Genomic DNA, 17,958 nt, shown 5'->3' on the forward strand with positions numbered 1-17,958 from the left:
GTCTTATAAAATCCTACTTTGTCCTGGCCGTAAAGGATCGCCTCCATTTGCTAATTGGTGTGTAGGCTTGCTTTTTAACAGAGGGTTATTTGGTCTTGCGGCTCGATCGTTAAAGACTGGAGGTGTAATTTACCCTCCCACAGTTTCTGAACTCAGCTGTTTCTCCAAGCCAAGGCCCAGCCTGCCAGCTCCGACGTTCACACTGGAGGCGGACACGTTTGGTGGTCAGGAGCGACACAGAGCTGAGCAAATCCAGCTCCGGGTAGTGAGTAACCCAAAGACCTGCAGCTCAGGGGTTGGGGGCTGCCCCACTGTGAAAAGCACAAGCCATTTGGAAGTAGCAGCAGGATGTGTCGGAAAGCTCGAGGGTGAAGCCAGACACTCCCGCCCGGTAAGAACCAGCCTGAAGGAAACAAGGGCAAAGCCAAGGACCCAGGAACACAGCGCTAAATCATCCAGCCATCCCTGTGACACCCACCAAAGGGATGAGCCAGCTTGCCCAGCCTCCCGAGATATGGCCAAGCAGAGAAGACCAGATGCACCGCAGCTCTTCGGAGACGTGCCCATGAGCTGCAGAAGAGCTTGAGAGATGACAAGACCCTTCTCCGGAGTTGACCTGAAGATGTGACAGCAAACACTGCTTACATTGCCAGTGCTGTGCTGCTCCAGCAGTAAGGAGAAGAGTACAGAGACCTCAGGCCCCAACATGCTCACATCAACATCCCTTTCCACTCACCCTTATAATAAAAATAAAAACCAGAATTTTGCACCCTTGGACACCCAGTTCCCTCACAGGTCCTCCTGCCCTCTTTTCCAGACAGCTTGACCTGGGTGGCCAGGAGCTGCGGGAGCACAGGGGAGCCTGGGGAGGCTCTGCCCGCTCCCCTTCCCTCGGCTCCCAGGTCAGACGAGCCACAGGGAAACGCCAAGGAGCAATGCAGGGAAGAGCGAAGCACCACACCATTTTGTGGCTCCTTGTTCCAGCAGTCCCAAGGGGCAGGTGGCCACCTATTTTTAGCTCCCGAGGTAGCTGAAATACCACCGTGATCTTCATTAACTAAACCCCCGTAGGATGGGAACAGCGATGCAGGGAGGGGAGGGAGGGTGCTAGCTGGTCTGGTTTGTTTTGCTTTATTTAATTGCTCGCTTCAGTACAGCCGCAAAGCGTGGCAGGAGGCTCAGCTCCTCTCACCTAGGAAAAGAGGGAGCGCCAGACCCGGGGGAGGTGGGAAGAGAAAAGTCAATCAGGCAGTATTTAAAAATCTACCTGCTGGGCCCAGAGGGGGCTGGCGATTTTAATGTCATTCCCAGCTTGAGGTGCAGCCTGGAGAGGGAGGAAAGAAAGGGGTATCTTCTCTTCTTGGATCCTTAATTACTCGTTAAATCATCTAACAAATGCATGAACTCACGGATGGCCCCATGATCCTTGACAGAGGGGCTTTATCCTTGGTGGGGAGAAAAGTATTTCTTAAAATGTTCATTTCACCTGCTTTTTCTGGGTCTATAAAATTATGAGTTGGTTGACACATACTTCACTTGGCAAAAGAAAACCTAGTTTTTATTCCCATACAGCAGGAACAATAAGCTTTCCTACCTGTAGTTCCCCTGCTCTAGCCTGTTGACGCAGCCTGCCCTGCAGCCACGCTCCCAGCGCTGCAAGAAGACAACCGTCTACAGCCAAAAAAGAGGCATCCAGGGGCTGCAGAGGAGCTCCAGCCTCTTGATTTGCCTGTACCAAAATAATTCCTTGCCCTACAAGCTGCGGGCCCATGCAGACCTGATAGCCACGGCCTGACGCAGTTGGCCCTGTTCTCTCCCCTTCTGCTCCATCATCACTGCTCATCTGTCTTTTGTTCAAGCCCTGGCTCTTAAATCAGAGGCAACTGCCTCATGTCGCAGGCGAGGCAGCTCTTTCCCGGTGCAGACAATGTAGTGACTATGACTCTCCCTCTGATACTTTGCAGAAAGCAACCTCCAGTTAAGTCCACAAAGGTCAGCAGCCCAGGTCTTGCCCGTAACAGCTAGAGAGCTTCAAACACGCTTTGCCATCACAGACAGACCGACCTGTAACTTGCACCTGTAAAATCCCCACACGCACACACACACACTGTATTCCAGACATACAAAAGACTTCCCTCCTACCTAGTGGAAAGCATCATACTACACCACAACTTGGACAGCTTGTGAAGTGTATTGCACCCATCTGAACCTACCAGGATGTCAATGAATTAGGCAGAACTACGCAGGCGGGAACATGGCTAGCACGCAGGAGCGGTCAGCATCCTCCCAAGGAGCCCCAAAGACCTCTGCTCTTCAGGACACTGTGTGCAGGGCAGGAGAGTTGTGTCTCAAGCTGGGTTGCTCAGGGGCTGCCCAGGGCCCCACTCTTACAAGAGCCACAAGTGAAGAACGGCATCAGTCACTCATCAAACGCACTTCCTCCTCCTTGTTCTGTGCTTTCCCTCTTGTGCACACAAAACGGGGCCACACAGGACCGCAGCCCTGGGCCAACCAGCCATTAGCAGGTTTTGTATTATTTATTTAAAATGTGTGGAAAGAGAGGAAGAATTACAGCTTGTGAGCATGTAGGAAAACAATACTGAGGATTTATGAATATTCACTGAGATCAAGAAGCAGTACAGGGCAGAAAACAAGCTTTGGAAAATAGCTGAACTCTTCAAGGTTCTTCATTTGTCTTGGCCCGGAGGTGTGAGTCACCAGTACTGTTTCTCAATAAAGAGTGGAGTCTGTACAGAGGGCTAGGAGGATTTCTGGACAGTAAAATATGAAGCTAGGTATGTTGTGATAAAGACTTTATGTTCATAAAGTCTTCACAGTGTAAAGACTACCCCATTAAGTTTTATGAGTTGATGTCTCCATACAGTACTGAGACTTCTTCAGTCCCAAAAGACTTAATGTTCTGGGGACTTCAAGCTCTTTCTCTGAGTGTTGAAATCTCCAGCAGCTTCAATCTCCAGTAGTAGCAGTTTGGTGCCCTGCAGTTTTTCAGAAATTTCAGTATTTGGTAAATAGATGCTGCAAAAGAGTTTTGATCCTGGCCATACAATCTGTGTCATACATGTTGGCTTTCCCAAACATATACTTAGATATATTGTGTGCTTTTCAACATTGACCATCCTCCCTTATAATTATTCCTGTGACCTAAGAAATAATCTGCCACAAAACCTGTAGCACCTTGTCTCTAGTGCTCAGGAGGTCCTTGGAGAGAGAGACCCATTCAGTAGTTGGGCTGTTCCCAACACAGCTGCTAAATTAACTGAACATCAGACAGGAACATCTACAGCATCTGGCAGGGGAGAGTAACAGGATAAAGCATGTTGCAGCCAGTAATAATGTGAGAGCACTTTGGAAGTGGCTCTTCTCCAGCAGGCAATGAACAGGCTCCCCAGGAGCTGGGCACCAAACTTTTGGGGGCTTTGTGCTCATGAGAGATCACTGTGATAGGAGATAATTGCCCATGGGACAATGACAGCGAAACCTAAGCTCTGCCCAGACTCCTGTTTGCAAGACTTGCATTTTTGGTCAGCCCATGCTGATTTAGGCCAAACACCCCGGAAGGCAAGGACTTCCAGTTGCTTTTGTTCAAGAATGGGTTTGATCTAGCAGACAAATGTTCACAAACATCAATGCAACCGCTAAGGCAGCTCAGTTGAGCCATATTTCTCCCGCTCCTCAGCCTGTGGTTGTCTTCACTTGCTTGCTGTAAGCCCACGTACAGGTCAAGAGCTCCTTTTTGCCAATTAATTATAGTAATGATAATTCAGTTTGTTTCAGCTAGCAGAAATGTGCAGCTTTTCCAAATCTTTCCATTAACAAAGCCATGGAAGAAAAACTCCGCAAAATAGCCAGCATCCCTGGGGCTTCAGGAGTCTATGGGAGGGGTGGGAGATCCATTTGCTGCAAATCAAGTGGAAGAGGGTCAGGAATTTGGGTCTACCACTTCACAAACGAGTGTATCAGCCACTGTGGACTACTATAGTGAGGCTGGAGTCAGCTATTTCAAGTCTGTCTAGACATTCCCTTCCAAATCTGAGACATCTTCCAGACCCAAGTTGTGTCAGAATGATACCCTCCAGGAAAAGTTTCTGTTCCAGTGAATCAGATTTTTCTGACCAAAAAAAAAGATTCCATCCGAAAATCACCAGCTGGTCCTAGCCTCACTGCCATACTCCTTAACCACAGGAGATTCCTCTTCATCTGAATCACAAAGCACTACAGACAGCCAAGGTGTTATGTATTAACAGGAATTAGCCCCTGCAGCAGGGACACAGGCTCGTAGGAAATAACAGGAAATCAGAAAAAGCAATGAACCATCATCAGAAAAAAATTGTTTCGGGAGCCCTTCTGCTACTCCTGATACAAACGATCCTATTTCATTAAGGTTTCATATGGGGGTAAAACAGGAATTACTGCAAGACATGCATCACTGCTAACAAGTTAGAATACGCTTGTACATATATGAATTTCCTTTGGTTACCAAGAAGCTCAGGATACACGCAGTGCAGACTGATTCGTCTGCTGAATAGAAGGAGTTTTCCACATGCGGTGGATTGCACAAGTACATGTTTCCTTATGGCTTCCTTGCTACATTCTCCTCTCGCCCTTCCTGCTAGGTCATACAGTCTGGATCCTAACGCCCCAGCCCAAGAAACACAGGCTCTCACGCCTGACGGTCTGGGGAGCTATTTCTGAGACCTCTGCCTCCAGCACTTACCTGACCTCTTGTTTCTTCCCTCTGCAGGCTGATGCCAAGATGGTCTGTGATGTCGTAAGTCGGATGGAGGACACAGAGCCCTTCTCTCCAGAGCTGCTGTCAGCTATGATGAGACTCTGGGCAGACTCTGGGATCCAAGAATGCTTCAACCGGTCCCGGGAATATCAACTTAATGACTCGGCCCAATAGTGAGTATCCTTGTCCATTGGCTTTTGGGTTAAGAGGCTGCATTTAGGCTTGTTAAGGTTTTAACCAAAGTGGCTCCTAAAATGTTATCTCGCTGTCGTGGATCAGGGCATGGTTCTGCTTGCAGACCAGGTTGTGTGGGGGTTGCAGGCTGCTGAGAGGTGGGAAGACCCAGGCAGGGCTTTCCCTTCGCCTCTGGCCCATCTGGGTTGGTTCACAACCCGAAGGCCAGGTTCCCATACTGCTCACAAACAGTCCAAGGCAGGTTTCTGCAAACATAGATCTAATGAGCAAAGGCAGACCCATCCGTGGATATGACTGATGGCTTGTTCATTTGCTGATAGATAACAGAACGATGTGACAACTTGCTTTGTATGGCAGTACAGCTCGTGGTTTCACTCTTCTGATACTCATATACTACACTGACAGGCAGCTGGATTATCGCCAAGGGCAGGGGGACTCTCTGCTTTTGGTATTTTGCATTATTCTCACAATACAGTCGGTGGCATCTATACTATTAGGGACCAGATCAAGATTTTTTTTTTGATCATGATTGTCTGAATCCATGGCTTTGGTTCATCCCTTTATAAAGACAAGACATTCACCCATAAACAGCTGCTCTGGCCCTAAAGAAACAGTGAGTGTTTCCCCAGTTTCAGTTTAGGCCCATTCCTAATGATAATTCCTCCAATCTGCGTGCCTCAACCTAGGCAAAGAGACTAAAACATTTCATGTCATAATTTCAATCACAGCATAAAAGCAGCTGTTATGTTCAGGCAAAAGCTCCCCCTGGCTCTGTACTGTGTCTTGGACAGTGGTCAGCAAAAAATGGTTAAGTAAAAATATATGGAACAAGCAAGAACGGACTCATCCCTTTCCCAGTTATACCCGTGCACCTTTTGGCAATCAGAAATATAGAGGCTCCCCAGAACGGTGACGGGAATGTTACCTCCATACTTTTGGCCTTCACCATATCCCGTGTCAGTAACTGCACCAGCTGAATCATGCACTCCTGGAGCCGTTATTCTGTGCTTAGGTTGTCTGGCATCTCTGCTTAGAGTATATCAAAACACGGCCCCGTGCACCGGGATGGCTAATGATTTTGTTGTGTGTAGTGGGCCTGATTTTCACGAGTCTGTAGCAGCTCCTCCCCTCCGAGCTGGCAGGACAGTCGGTGAGCTCCGCGTTATTCCTGCTATTGTGGTGCTGTGGCGAATACAATGATGACGCATCCTTTGGCACTGACCAAAAACCAAATGGGAGATTTGCAGATGTGTTGTTGTGTCACAGCATCCTACCCAACTATTTCACACCATGAGCAACTACATCTAAGTGATGATCCTGACATTATGCTGACTTTTAATCACTACTAAGTGGAAATTCATGTTCAATCTGTATTTCATTGCCTGTAACAGTGAAATCTGCCTTTTCTTGCCAGCAAAGCTTTTTTCACAAAAGAAGGCTCTGATGGCAAAAACATATCTTTAAAGATATAAATTACATTAAATCCCAGTCATTTGCATTACAACCTTGTGGAAAATTCTTCAATAGCTTTTAGAGCCATTCACCTTGAGGAAACTATTTTGATTTTCCTTCCGTGCAATATAGCAGTTGAAAATAATAAGCATAACCCTCCCAGTGCGACCAGATGCTGGGCATCAGCAAGAGCTCTGAAACCACAAGCAGTCTCTGGACATAACTCAGGAGGCTCTATGCTATGGTGTTCACAGCAATATCAACGTATAGCTGCAGCCCAGCAAAATTAATTTCAGTGTCTTTAGCAAAATGTCTTGCACTGCATTGAAATTCTCAAACTAACCAACACCAAAAAGGGGATGATGATGGAAGGGATGATGGAAGGTAAACAGAACTTAAAGCCCATTGCCTTATGCACTACTGCTGCTAAAATCAACAGAAATACGTATTTGGCTAAACATTGAACTTATCCATTTTTTTGATTAAACATTGGACTTATCTGACCCTAAGTGAAGAATGGAGCACCCAGACACATATACCAGGGAGCTGGTGCTAGGGCACGCTCTTGTTCACCTACTTGGCTCTCAGACGCACTCAAGCCAGAGCCTGATTTGCCATGTACCCTATAAACAAGCTGGCAAGATTTAAGGCCTTTGGAGCATTTTCCACCTCTCGCAACTGGGGACCCACCAAATCACCATTCAAAGCTGTGTCAATGATGCAAATCTGTCACGGAAAGAAGAAGACCAAGACCTTTCCCTTCGAAAGCTTTCCCTCTTCCTAGCTGGTGGATGCATCTGTGGCCAGAGGAAGTCTGTGCTGCCTCTCTTCAGATCCAAGCTGTGAATTTTGTTGTGGCCGGACAATTGTTTTCTTGGTGTTAGCTCAGATGAAAGTAAAGATAGCAAAGTCCTTCGCATTTACAGATCTGCTGCTGTTCAGGAGCCTCTGGTGTTTCAATCACCATGAGCAGAGATGCTGTCATAGGGCTGGGACACTATAACACGTCCTGCTGCACCTCTAGGCCTTGGCGCACTGTACCAGATGGTGATGCAAGTGAGAGCTCAGTTGGCATTTATTCACGCCCAGTGGACCCCAGTGAAAAGAGGCATATTTTTCATTTAATCCTTGAATGCTTTGGGGTTCTTGTTTTCTTCTGCACAAGTGAAAGATTTGAGACTGTTTTTTTTCCATGGGAAAGGACTTATCTTTATTGACACTGATAATGGATTTAAAACACTAGCAACTACAAAATGTTTTTTTTTTTTAAGGCTGAGAAAAGTGAATTCCAAACAAGAACTGAATCTGAAGTTCACCCAAGTTTGCAAACAGCGATGGGGAGTGAGCTGGACTGGCAATGTACACAAATAAAGGAGTGTCGCTCTTATTTCAGGCTTCTCTCAGTGTGAGGACACAGGGCCTGGTGGTTTCTAGCAGGAGGGAGGTTTGCTGCTGGAAGCAGAGGTTGCACTCTAGGGTCCTCAGTGCATGTCCCAAAGCCCCGACACAGCAAAGCGCCCAGGCTGCCAGCAGAAGGAGCAGCAGCACAGGCGCGACCCTCAGGAGCACGCCAGGACCCTTCACCCCTGCAAGCCGCATCCCCCTGGCAACGCTGAACGCCCTTCAGAAAACCCAGCCCAGCCCAGCTATTTCTAAAGAACCCACCCGCTCGCTAAATCAACAGCAGATCAGCCACAGCCCTCGGGCACTATGATCTGCTTTATCAAATGAAGGGACGTGGGCGAGATGCTGTGGCTGTCCCCTGCAACCTGCAGCTTCCACAACAACAACCTCCAAAGAGACCACACGAGCAGACAAAAACCAGGCCTGCTCTGTCATTAGTACTCCCTCCTCCTGGCCAGTGCAGCAGTTTGCCTACATTGCTCCTGCAATGCTTCACATTTATTTTCAATGGCTCAAACAACAGGCCTTCAACTATGTCCCCTGGGAGACCAAGTCACAGCCTAATCAACAGCATACGAGAGCTAGCAGCATGGTTCTTATTAGTCCGTCATTAATTTCACTGAAAATAGATTTAATATTTCATATTACCCTAAACATAAGTGAATAACAGCTCTTCTCTCCCAGGGAGGATGGGCAGAAGCACATTGTTTTCTACACTCCCATGCATGCCTGCCTATCAGTGTGGACTTCCCCGCAAAGTTGATGTTTTGTTTCTCTTAGGCTCTAAAGTCAGTCTGTCTTTAGCAAGGATTTGTTATGTACTGTGAAGGAAAAGGAAAAGGGGGAACAGCACAGTTCATAAAGAGAAAAACATGACAGAGGAAGAGGGGAGGTTCTGTAAGGGACCTTCTGTATCTTGGACAGCAGAGAGTAAAACAGTAAGGAAAGCAAGGGAAGGGGAGATAGGAAGATGTAGCAGTTGGTTCCATCATTTGTTGTTAGTACATTTTTTCATCCTTCCCTAAGGCAAATTTATGGGTGGGTTGAGTTCTACTTTCCTAATCTCTTGATTATGTTTTTATTCCTACTTCATCTCCTCTTTCTTTCTTGTCTCAATGCCTAAGAGCTAAATCTACCTCTGATCATGAAAAAGTCCGAGCACTGCTGATGTCTTTTTCTTGTCCAGCCAGTTTCTGTTTGTGGAAGCACATCTGTGACCCACATTTGTATTCAAAATCAGCAAAACAGGGGTTTCCAGCTGGTTTCCTTCATCTCTTACTTTTGTTCAGATTTAAAACTTGCCTTGTGTTTCCTATTGTCAAGTTCCTAACTCGAGGCTGGTCACTGGAGCACAGTGCCTAGGACAAGTGGGATCTTCAGCACCCAGAGGTGGGGAGAAGCCTCCAAACTTCAGGAGGGGAATGGAGCAGGCAGAGCATCCACACGAGCACCCACACGAGCACCTGTTTTCTATGTACCTATCCCAATAGGCACAGGCCCTGCAAGATGTGTAGGCAGAGACAGTTTGCAAGTACACATATACAAAAAAGCCAGAATATGTATCAAGTAGATGCCAAAATCAAAGTTATTCTCCCCCTGCTTCCAAGCATATTGAAAGATCATTAGATAATGCCAGGGCTGTGAAACTTCAGCGAAACTGCAAAATGTTTTAGGCCTGCATTCAACCCATCTATCTTCACACATATCTGAGGTGTCAGGGCCTGGAAGCTTGTTGCCTTTGGCTCTCTCCGTAGGGAGTGAAGGGAGGGAGAGATGCCTCCAAAGAGAGATACAGGCCTCAGTGCTCAGTGGAGAGAGATAAAATTGTGTCTACAGCCCTAACATAGCTAACTGCAGCCCTCATGTCTCGGTTCTGTGGCCAAAAACTGAGCCCAAACTGGACAACACTTCAGTCTTCATCTTCAACTACTCCTCTGGCAGTGACTGTTAGAAGCGTTGCACCACACAGAGTAAAACAGAGTAAAACACTGGTGCCTTCCCTCGCACTCTGTCTCACCTGGGACTGTTTTCTGGTCTCTTTTCTTGGCAAAGGAATTGCCTTTGCCTCATGGTATAACCTTCCTTACCAATGCTTATTACATCTCACATGCCAACACCCACTTTACATGGAGAAAAGTCAAGAAATTAGAGCCAGATGTTCTTGTGATACAGTGAACTGCTTCCTAGACTGAGCCCCAATAAGACTGCATTGGAACAGGCTGCCCAGAGAGGCTGTAAAATCTCTGTCCTTGGAAATACTCAAAACTGAGCAACCTGATCTAACTCTGAAATTGGATTTAAGTTTGAAGTTGGCCCTGCTTTGAATGGGGGGTTTGAACCAGACGCCCTCCAGAGGTCCATTCCAAAATGCTACTTTTGGTTTTGTCTTTTGTTTTTCCCATCATCCTTTATCTCATAACACTGGATTATAAAGGGAGAAGGGGACAGCGAACGTCTTTAGGGCTATGGCTGTTGCCCCATCGCAGCAGAGTGTGTGAGCTGATGGCACTACGTTTGCTGTAACTCAAGCCAGCCCTTTCCATGCTGCAGATGGGGCTGGCAGCATCAGCAGAGCTGGGAGGACAAAGACCTCTTGTGTGCTGGTGTCACTTTGTCACTGGGACAACATATCTGACAGAGACAGGAATACTAGAGCTGACTGCCAAGAAGCAGGTCTTCACTGTGAGGTGACTGAAGCTAAGAAACAGCTTCTGAAAAGAAAAGGAGGGAGGCCAGTCCATCACCTGGGATGTTTGTAACCAAGCACTAGAAAACACCATGAATACATTCCTCCGTCTCTCACCAAATCGAGATATAACCCAGTAGCAAATAAGGCTCCATTAGCTCCCGTGCTTATTGTGTGTTCTTCACAAAATCGCCTGTTTGCACCTCTCTGATGGTTGGAGTCTCCATTTTTTAGCCAGTCCTCTGTGGCCCATGGGCTAGGGGGGAAGTAATGAATCCTGACACTCACAGGTAATGCAGAATTACCAGGGACTCTGGAGAAGAGGCTGAACATGGCCAGGCAATGGCTATTCAATCCTATTTAGACCATCAGGCCTAATTTAGTACTTGTGCAAGTAATAAGTCCATGCCTTCTTACCCTAAACAAGTGCTCTGTGCTTCAGGGCCATGCAGCTCTATGAAATTAGTTTCAGCAGCCACGTAAACCTTTAGAGCACGTGACTTGCAGGACACTGTCATTTTGCACAACTATCAGGACATGGTCCATCTTAATGAGCTCCAGTTGTTGCTGGCTCCGTCAGATTGAAGAAGAAAAATTACAGGTCAAGGTTTTGCATTAATATTCCCATCAGGTGCAAAGCTTCCATTTTCTCATCACAGCTTTTGCATTAGAATATGTTTTTCTGTGAGCACTCTTTATTCGTACCTGTCATCTGAGCTCGCTTGTATTTAATTGGAGGGAGTAGCAGCATAAATGGAACAATCCAATTAATTGGGATGACTGTGTTGCACTGTTTATTGAACAATCCACCTTTGAGTCTTAGAGCTCAAGCACCAATAAAGCAGAAAGGGAAAATACATCATGATAGTCAAGGCAGAGATGTAGATACCATTTGCCTGAATTTATGGTTCATTTTACTCCTGCAAGTAAATATGGCCACCAGCTTCGAGTAATTAAGTTCCCCCTGTGATAAGTAAAACAAAATAGCACATAAAGTCCAGGGTCAGTTGACTGGAATCACTCGTGTTGCTCAGTTCCCACAAATCAGATGCAAAGAGATTTCCCAGGAGAAGCAGCGCTGCAAAATCTGGCAGTGCCTGGTCTGAAGTAGAGCTGTTTCTGGTAAGTGAGGCCTCCATTTTCCCAATTTGGGGGAGACAGGAGCAGGCTAAATGACAGTGTCTTCGACTCTTAACAGAACAGGGCTTGGGCTTAATAGAGGGCTTGGGCTTTGTCATTGTACTCAAATTAAGGACACGCTGTCCTTATACGAGTACACCCAGGACTGGTCTGACCTGGAAGTAGAGCACAACAGGAAAGACATTGTCTTTGTAGTCAGCTAGATCTTTTCCAGCATCCTAACCTGAGTCTTAGTCCATCTGGGGACTCAGTTTCACCAAAATATCTACTTCTGACCAAATCAAGGAGCTGGAAAAGCCAAACAGAGGCTGTGTTTGCTCTACAAAGAATTGGGATTTAATCCCAGAGGAGTATTTGCAAGAATGAGAATATTTGATGCAGAGTTCCTCTTCCACCTTGGCCTCCATGAATATATGAAATGATCAAACCCATTTGGAAGAGACAAGAGCAAGTTGCAAGAGAACTTGACTGTCACCTGGACAATGTAGATGCACCATACCAGAGGCATCATAGTTCACAGCACCTGTGGAAGAAAGTTCTGCAGAATGAAATAGCCATACAGGTAACCAGATGCTGTGCCATCATTAAAGTTTCACAACAAATAACATCCCTCCATCAAGTTCTTCCTTATTTATATCTTTGCACACCTGTTAAAATCAGTAGTAGTGCTAGCTTAGCTCAGAAGATGTCTCAGGACACCTGAGCCTTGTAGGGTCTGCTGCTGGCCCAGGTTCATTTCTATTCTCAGCTTTTGGGGTGGTAGAAAAATCAGAGCTAGTCCGTGTCTGTGACAAGGCAGAAAGCAGGAGCAGTAAGGAAGCCAGTCCTCAGCCCTCAATGGTAAATGCAGAGAGGAGAAAGAAAAGGAAGACTTGAAGGAAGAGATTTTCTTCCATTTTATGGATGACTTCTGCCCATCCCTATCACAGGATATACCTATTAATTGTAATGGTCCCATCTGGGCTAAGAAACTGCGTGGTAACACCCACGTAAACTGTTTTCCCCTGAACACTTTCCAAGTCTGTTGTGAGCGATTTGTGTGGAGCAGACAACCCAAACACCAGGACTGAGATAGCCCCAGCTGCCTCCAAAGGACTGCAGAGCGGCAGGCTCGCTCTGATCCATACTCCCAGTCTATGTGGCTCCTGTGGCCTTGATGGAATAGGGAACCCACTTTGCTCAGCCCTCTTAGACATCAACATAGAGGAGAGCTCTACCAGACCCCATCTGTCCTGGGTGGAGGATCTTTCCATCGAGGAGAGGCAACCCAGGAGCTTAGACACTGAGTCAGGCTCTTCCCTTTACCCTTTCCAAGCCACAGATGTGAACCATCAGTGGAAGGGGCACCCATCCCAAAAGATGTATCCTGGCAGGAGCTCAGGAGAGCCCTAAAAAAAATGAAGCAGCAGCAGATCCTGTGCCTTGTAAACACCTGGATCTCTGAAGGATTGTACCTCCTCTTGATCTCTGCGAGGGTATCTGAGCTGGCATCACCCCCTGCTGAACTACATCCCTGAAGAGAAGAAGCTATAGAGCTGAGGTTTAAAGCAGAGCTTGTGGCAGTGCCAGTGATATGGGGATGTATACAAAAGCGTTCACCAGCTGAAACAGAGCTCCGCCACTTTGTTCACCGCCTTTCCTTGTGAAATAGCAAACTCTGCAGCCAGCTCCACTGAAAACTCAGTACATCCTTAGCTATGGGTCTTGCAGACCTCTAAGGCCTGTCTGAATAGACCCAGGAGATAACACAGACCTCTGTGCCATTTTTCACTGCCGTGTAGCATCATAACAATGTTGTGTTTGGCCTGGGGATTAAAATGTCTCTGACTTGACCAAATAATTTGCTATTTAATGACCCACAATACCAGTCAGGGTTGGGCCATTTTTGACGAAGCTCCCACTCAGAAGGGGAGGACATGGGCAGTAGTTCACGTTGTTGCTCTCATTTCTAAAGCACTGCTTAGTAGCAGACAGTGTGTGACAACCAGTGGGGGCAAGGGGGGTATTGCAGTGGTGCCTTTATCAGAGAAGGAAATGATCTAGCATTAATAACAGAAAATATGCTGGAGTGGTCTTTTTTTCCCTTTCCCAAATGATTGTTTTATTCATGTTATGCAGTGGTTAACTTGGGCGCAGTGCCAACCTACAAGCAGATGCATTCTGAGTGCCTGAATCTGCCACCTTTTTTTAAGATGATATAAATAGGCTACTTATGGTGCCACTACTTGGCTACTAAAGTTGGCAGCTCAAGTTAATTTGTGCAGAAATTAGCTTGTGACTTGAAAAAAAAAAAAAAACCTAAAAATCCCGTAAAGTTTAAATTATGTTAGCCTTGAAAAACACATGGACTGAATGCAATGACTTGGCCATGGTGTGAGGCTGCCATAACGTAGCGGGAAACACGCTGAGCTCCTATATGATGGTTTTGTCCAGAGGAGGGGGGACAGTGCCAGAATTTGGAAACAATCCCTTCTTTCTATTTTGCTTAGAGAACAGGAATAGCCAGCACCACCAATTCCCAAATGTAGCACTTTGATTTATCCTAGAGGAAACCTGCTGAACCACAGTCTTAACCCCCGGATAACCCATTCTCATTGGCGACTGACAGATTCGACAGAGATTTCTTCCCTTCTTGCAAAGGGCTGTGGGTGACAGATTAGGCGCAGGGAGACTTGACTTTTTTTGGCTGAGTATTTGTGTATTTTTAGGCTGAAATGTCCTTATGAAACCAGCTGGAACTGGCAGGCTGCCACCAAGGGTTGGGGTTTTTGTGTTTGGCTCAGTTTGTTTTCTCATTGCTACTCCGTACTGCTGTCCGCGGCCCCCGTTTCCCAACAGCTCTGCCTTTTGGCAGGCGCTGCTCAGGCTCCTGAGCGGGCTTGTCCCCGCAACCCCCCGTCTTTCACCCGACCTCCTTCCCACACAAGGCTTCTCCGGGGACCCAGCTCCAGAGCAGGGTGTCCTGGCTCTCCTGGAAGCCAGCAGAGCTTCCTCGGAAACCCTGCGCCTCCTTTCCCGCAGAGCCAGCCCAGCTTGGCAGCTCCGGCCTGGACCCCAGCAATCCCAAACTTCCCTCCCCTTTTTGCATCCTGCAGTTTGGCGTTTCGTGTGCTTGCAGCTCTGCTGTCACCATCTCTGCAGAGGCCCCAGAAGGCCTCTGCAAAACAAATATTATCGTTCATACGGGGTCATGGCAGGAGAGAGGGTGTCTCCTATCAGCAAGGCTCCTGGGGCATCCTGATCGCTGGTTAAAGGACTTAACGAAGCAGGTAGCACTAACGCAGCAGATATCCCTCTGGGTGGCTCGTACGTGCTTGGTGCCCCCCAGAAAGCCTCCCGCTCATTGAACACCCGAGCGCCCTGCGGTGAGCTCCCGAGCTCGGTCCTCTCGCAGGCAGCCTACGGCCAGGCTGGGACCGGCCGGCTGCTGCGAACCGCGCACGGAGGAAGGCGCCGCTGGTCTGCAACGCGTCAGCAGGCAAAGCTGTCAGCGGACCACCGCTTGCCACGGCACTTCTTTACATAACTGGCGTCAGGTCTGGCACCGTCTCGGACAAGGGAAGAGCTGGGAGGCAGACACAGCGGTTGCTCGTGTTTTCCTACGTTTTTGCTGTCCGTTTGGAAGCCTTAAATGGCAAAGAATGGCAGGAACGCAGGAATTTCTTTGTAGCCAGACTCAGGGCTGAGCAAACCGTCTTCCACGTAGGTCTGCAGGCACCAGTGGCGACTGCGTGACTGGGCCTCCGGCAGCCTGGATTTGCTGTTCCCAATCTGTGTCCTGTCCCAGAAATCATCCCAGTCCAGAGGGAAAAGGCCCAGCGGGGCTGTTTCTGCAGTTGTAGGAGCACATAACAGCCCTTGGGGAGCACCAGCTGTTGGACAGGGCGGCCTGAGAGGAATAGCTAAGGAGGAGGCCAGGACAAGCACTGCAGGGCAGGGTGAGAAGATCCATGCGCTCAGCATGGCTTCATCTCTCTTTCTCCCTCCTGCACATTTCCACCAGCTTCTCCCTCCATCCGGTTTCTCAACGCCACATTCTCCTTGCCTGACCGCAGCCCGAAGGAGGTGTGATTCCTCCGTTGTTCACCGCGTCCTGAATCCTGCCCCTTCTCAGCACGCGTGCTGCGCTCGGGCGGTGCAATCCGTCGGGGAGCGCGGCGCAAGAGAGGCAAGCAACGTTTAAGTCACTGCTGGAGGTCTCCAGCTGCTGCCCGCAGTGAAAGCCGTTCCTCCCTTCTCCTCTCTCCTGGGTCCAGGAAGAAGTGCTGTATTGCCACGCTCAGGTGTTTAAGGTTATGAGTTAAATCCAAACCCAATCATGAGCTTAGCTAAAAAACCTACATTTTTTCATATATATTAAGACAACCACTGGAAAATTGTTTTTATCTGCTGCTTCTTAAGCCTGCTGGATTATACTTTAAAGCCTTTTGTCTGTGAACAGGAGGGCTAGAAAGTCCCTTTTTATTTCCTTAAGCAAATAGTCCATCTAATATCCAGCCTTGAGGTGCTGGAGCTTTAAGAAGGAACAAAAATGAAAAAAATGTAGCAAACATCATGTAGCTTGCAGTAAAATCGCAAACTTGGCAAGGACAGGGATGAGGCGCCCGGAGCTGAGCACACCCTCCAGTAGGAAGGCAGATCTCCCGGACCCTCCAGAGAGCCTCCATGGGCCCATCAGTGGGGGGGTTAAAGCTCCTTGTCTCAGGTCCCAGTTTGACAATTGTGGGTATTAATATTCCCCTACGTACCAGGGCATGAGGACAATAAATACGCTCCTATTTATGAGACACCAAAGGACACAGCGGTGTGAGCAGTGAGGGCCAGAGGGAACCGAGGGAACCCTTAGCCCCCAGGCGGGTGGGAAGAGGAAGATCTTGGAAGCTGGTTCAAGGTTCGCCTCCATGGGAGGAGAGTCCCAGCGCTCTGGCAAGCCATTCATGCTAAAATCAGGATTTGCCTCATGGAGCCCCAGGCAATGATCATTTCACAGCCTAATTGATATAATAGCTCTAATTATCCCTGAAGCAAACACCACTATGTTTCTCGCTTATCCAGGTCAAGTTCTGAGCCAATATTCAACCTGCACCTATTGATTTCCTACTGCTTTCTAGGTGAGAAAGGAAGAAATATGGGGTTTCCTTCTTGATATAGTAAGCAGGGCTGGAGGCATTTTCCAGAGACACCTGGCCAGTCGCTTGCCTTCCCTGCTTGAACGATGAGGATTTTGCAAACCCCTTCCCTCCCTTTCAGCCGCAGGGAGGTGTGAATCAGCCCGAAAGGGCAAATTCCTTACAGGAGCTAAGAGAAAGCCCCAACAGACGTGCAAGTGGCTGCTCAGCTCCTACGTCACCTCTGACATCACCTCTCAGCATGACCGCAGCCGGATGGCACCTGTGCCTTTGCCCCAGGAGCATGACGAAGACATTAAGGATGTCCTCGGTGCTGCCTCCCTGGCTTGCCCACTGCCCACGCAGCCATGGTGGACTCCGGCTAAGGGACATCTAGAGCCGCGGGGCGCAGAGGCCCAGCACGAGGCTCCTGGGAAATGTTACAGTTGGGGACGCCGAGCTCGCTCCGCCGATCATCGATTTGGGCAGGGGAACCAAAGCAGCCAAACACGACGCTAGCCATATCACTACCTCGTGCGCCATTCTCCTGGACTAATGGTGCGTCAGTCCAGCCAGCCTGGTGGGCCAGAGACACTTTAGGCAGACTTTGGACCTTTTCCTACCATTTTCTTTCTTTCTTTTTCTTTTTTTTTTTGACCCTGCAAAAATTCCAGCTAGTGCTAGAATTGTATCAGTTCAGTCACCCATATCTTTTACACGGACTCTCTATTAGAGACAATAACACTGAATCTGTCTATAAAGTTGCTCCCATCATTTCTGCAAATCCACTCCTTGCCTCCAGACTGCCGGTGCGACACAGCGATGCAAACCCACAGCTCCTATTTTGCCAGCCCCCATCAGAAAACCCAGCAATTTCCCGCATCTCTGCAAGTCTTGGCACCCCGGGATCCGTGCTCTGCCTGGGTAATTCTGCACAGCCTTTTGTGGACAGGCGCAAGCTTACTTCAAGCTGCTGGCAAAGGCCACTGAGCAGGGCTTGTTAGTTCAGTCACGGCAGCACGGTTCGGGGCGGAAGAAGGCTGGAGCACAGGCAGGGTGAATACAGGTCCTTCTGCCAAGGTCCTCACACCTTCCCCACCACCGATATTTTGACTGCATGCAAAGCGCTCGAGTGCTCAGGGAAAGCGCCTCCTCCGAGGTCCTGGAGACCTCTTCTGGGGCTGGATTTGTTGCGAAAGAAGGGGAGAAATGCTTCTGAGGCT

The 17,958-nt window shown here is 48.2% G+C and overlaps 1 protein-coding gene across 2 annotated transcripts in view; it reads left to right on the forward strand.

The window, feature by feature from the left end:
- GNAO1 (G protein subunit alpha o1) overlaps positions 1 to 17,958 on the forward strand; it is a 165,974-nt gene that overhangs the window by 102,795 nt on the left and 45,221 nt on the right. For both annotated transcript variants that reach the window (XM_067302666.1, XM_067302667.1), the window contains exon 4: positions 4,763 to 4,923. In XM_067302666.1, coding sequence (XP_067158767.1) covers positions 4,763 to 4,923 — 161 coding nt within the window. The remainder of the gene's footprint in view (positions 1 to 4,762; positions 4,924 to 17,958) is intronic.

The sequence above is a fragment of the Apteryx mantelli genome, chromosome 10 (assembly GCF_036417845.1).
Source record: "Apteryx mantelli isolate bAptMan1 chromosome 10, bAptMan1.hap1, whole genome shotgun sequence".
NCBI classification, from domain to species: domain Eukaryota; kingdom Metazoa; phylum Chordata; class Aves; order Apterygiformes; family Apterygidae; genus Apteryx; species Apteryx mantelli.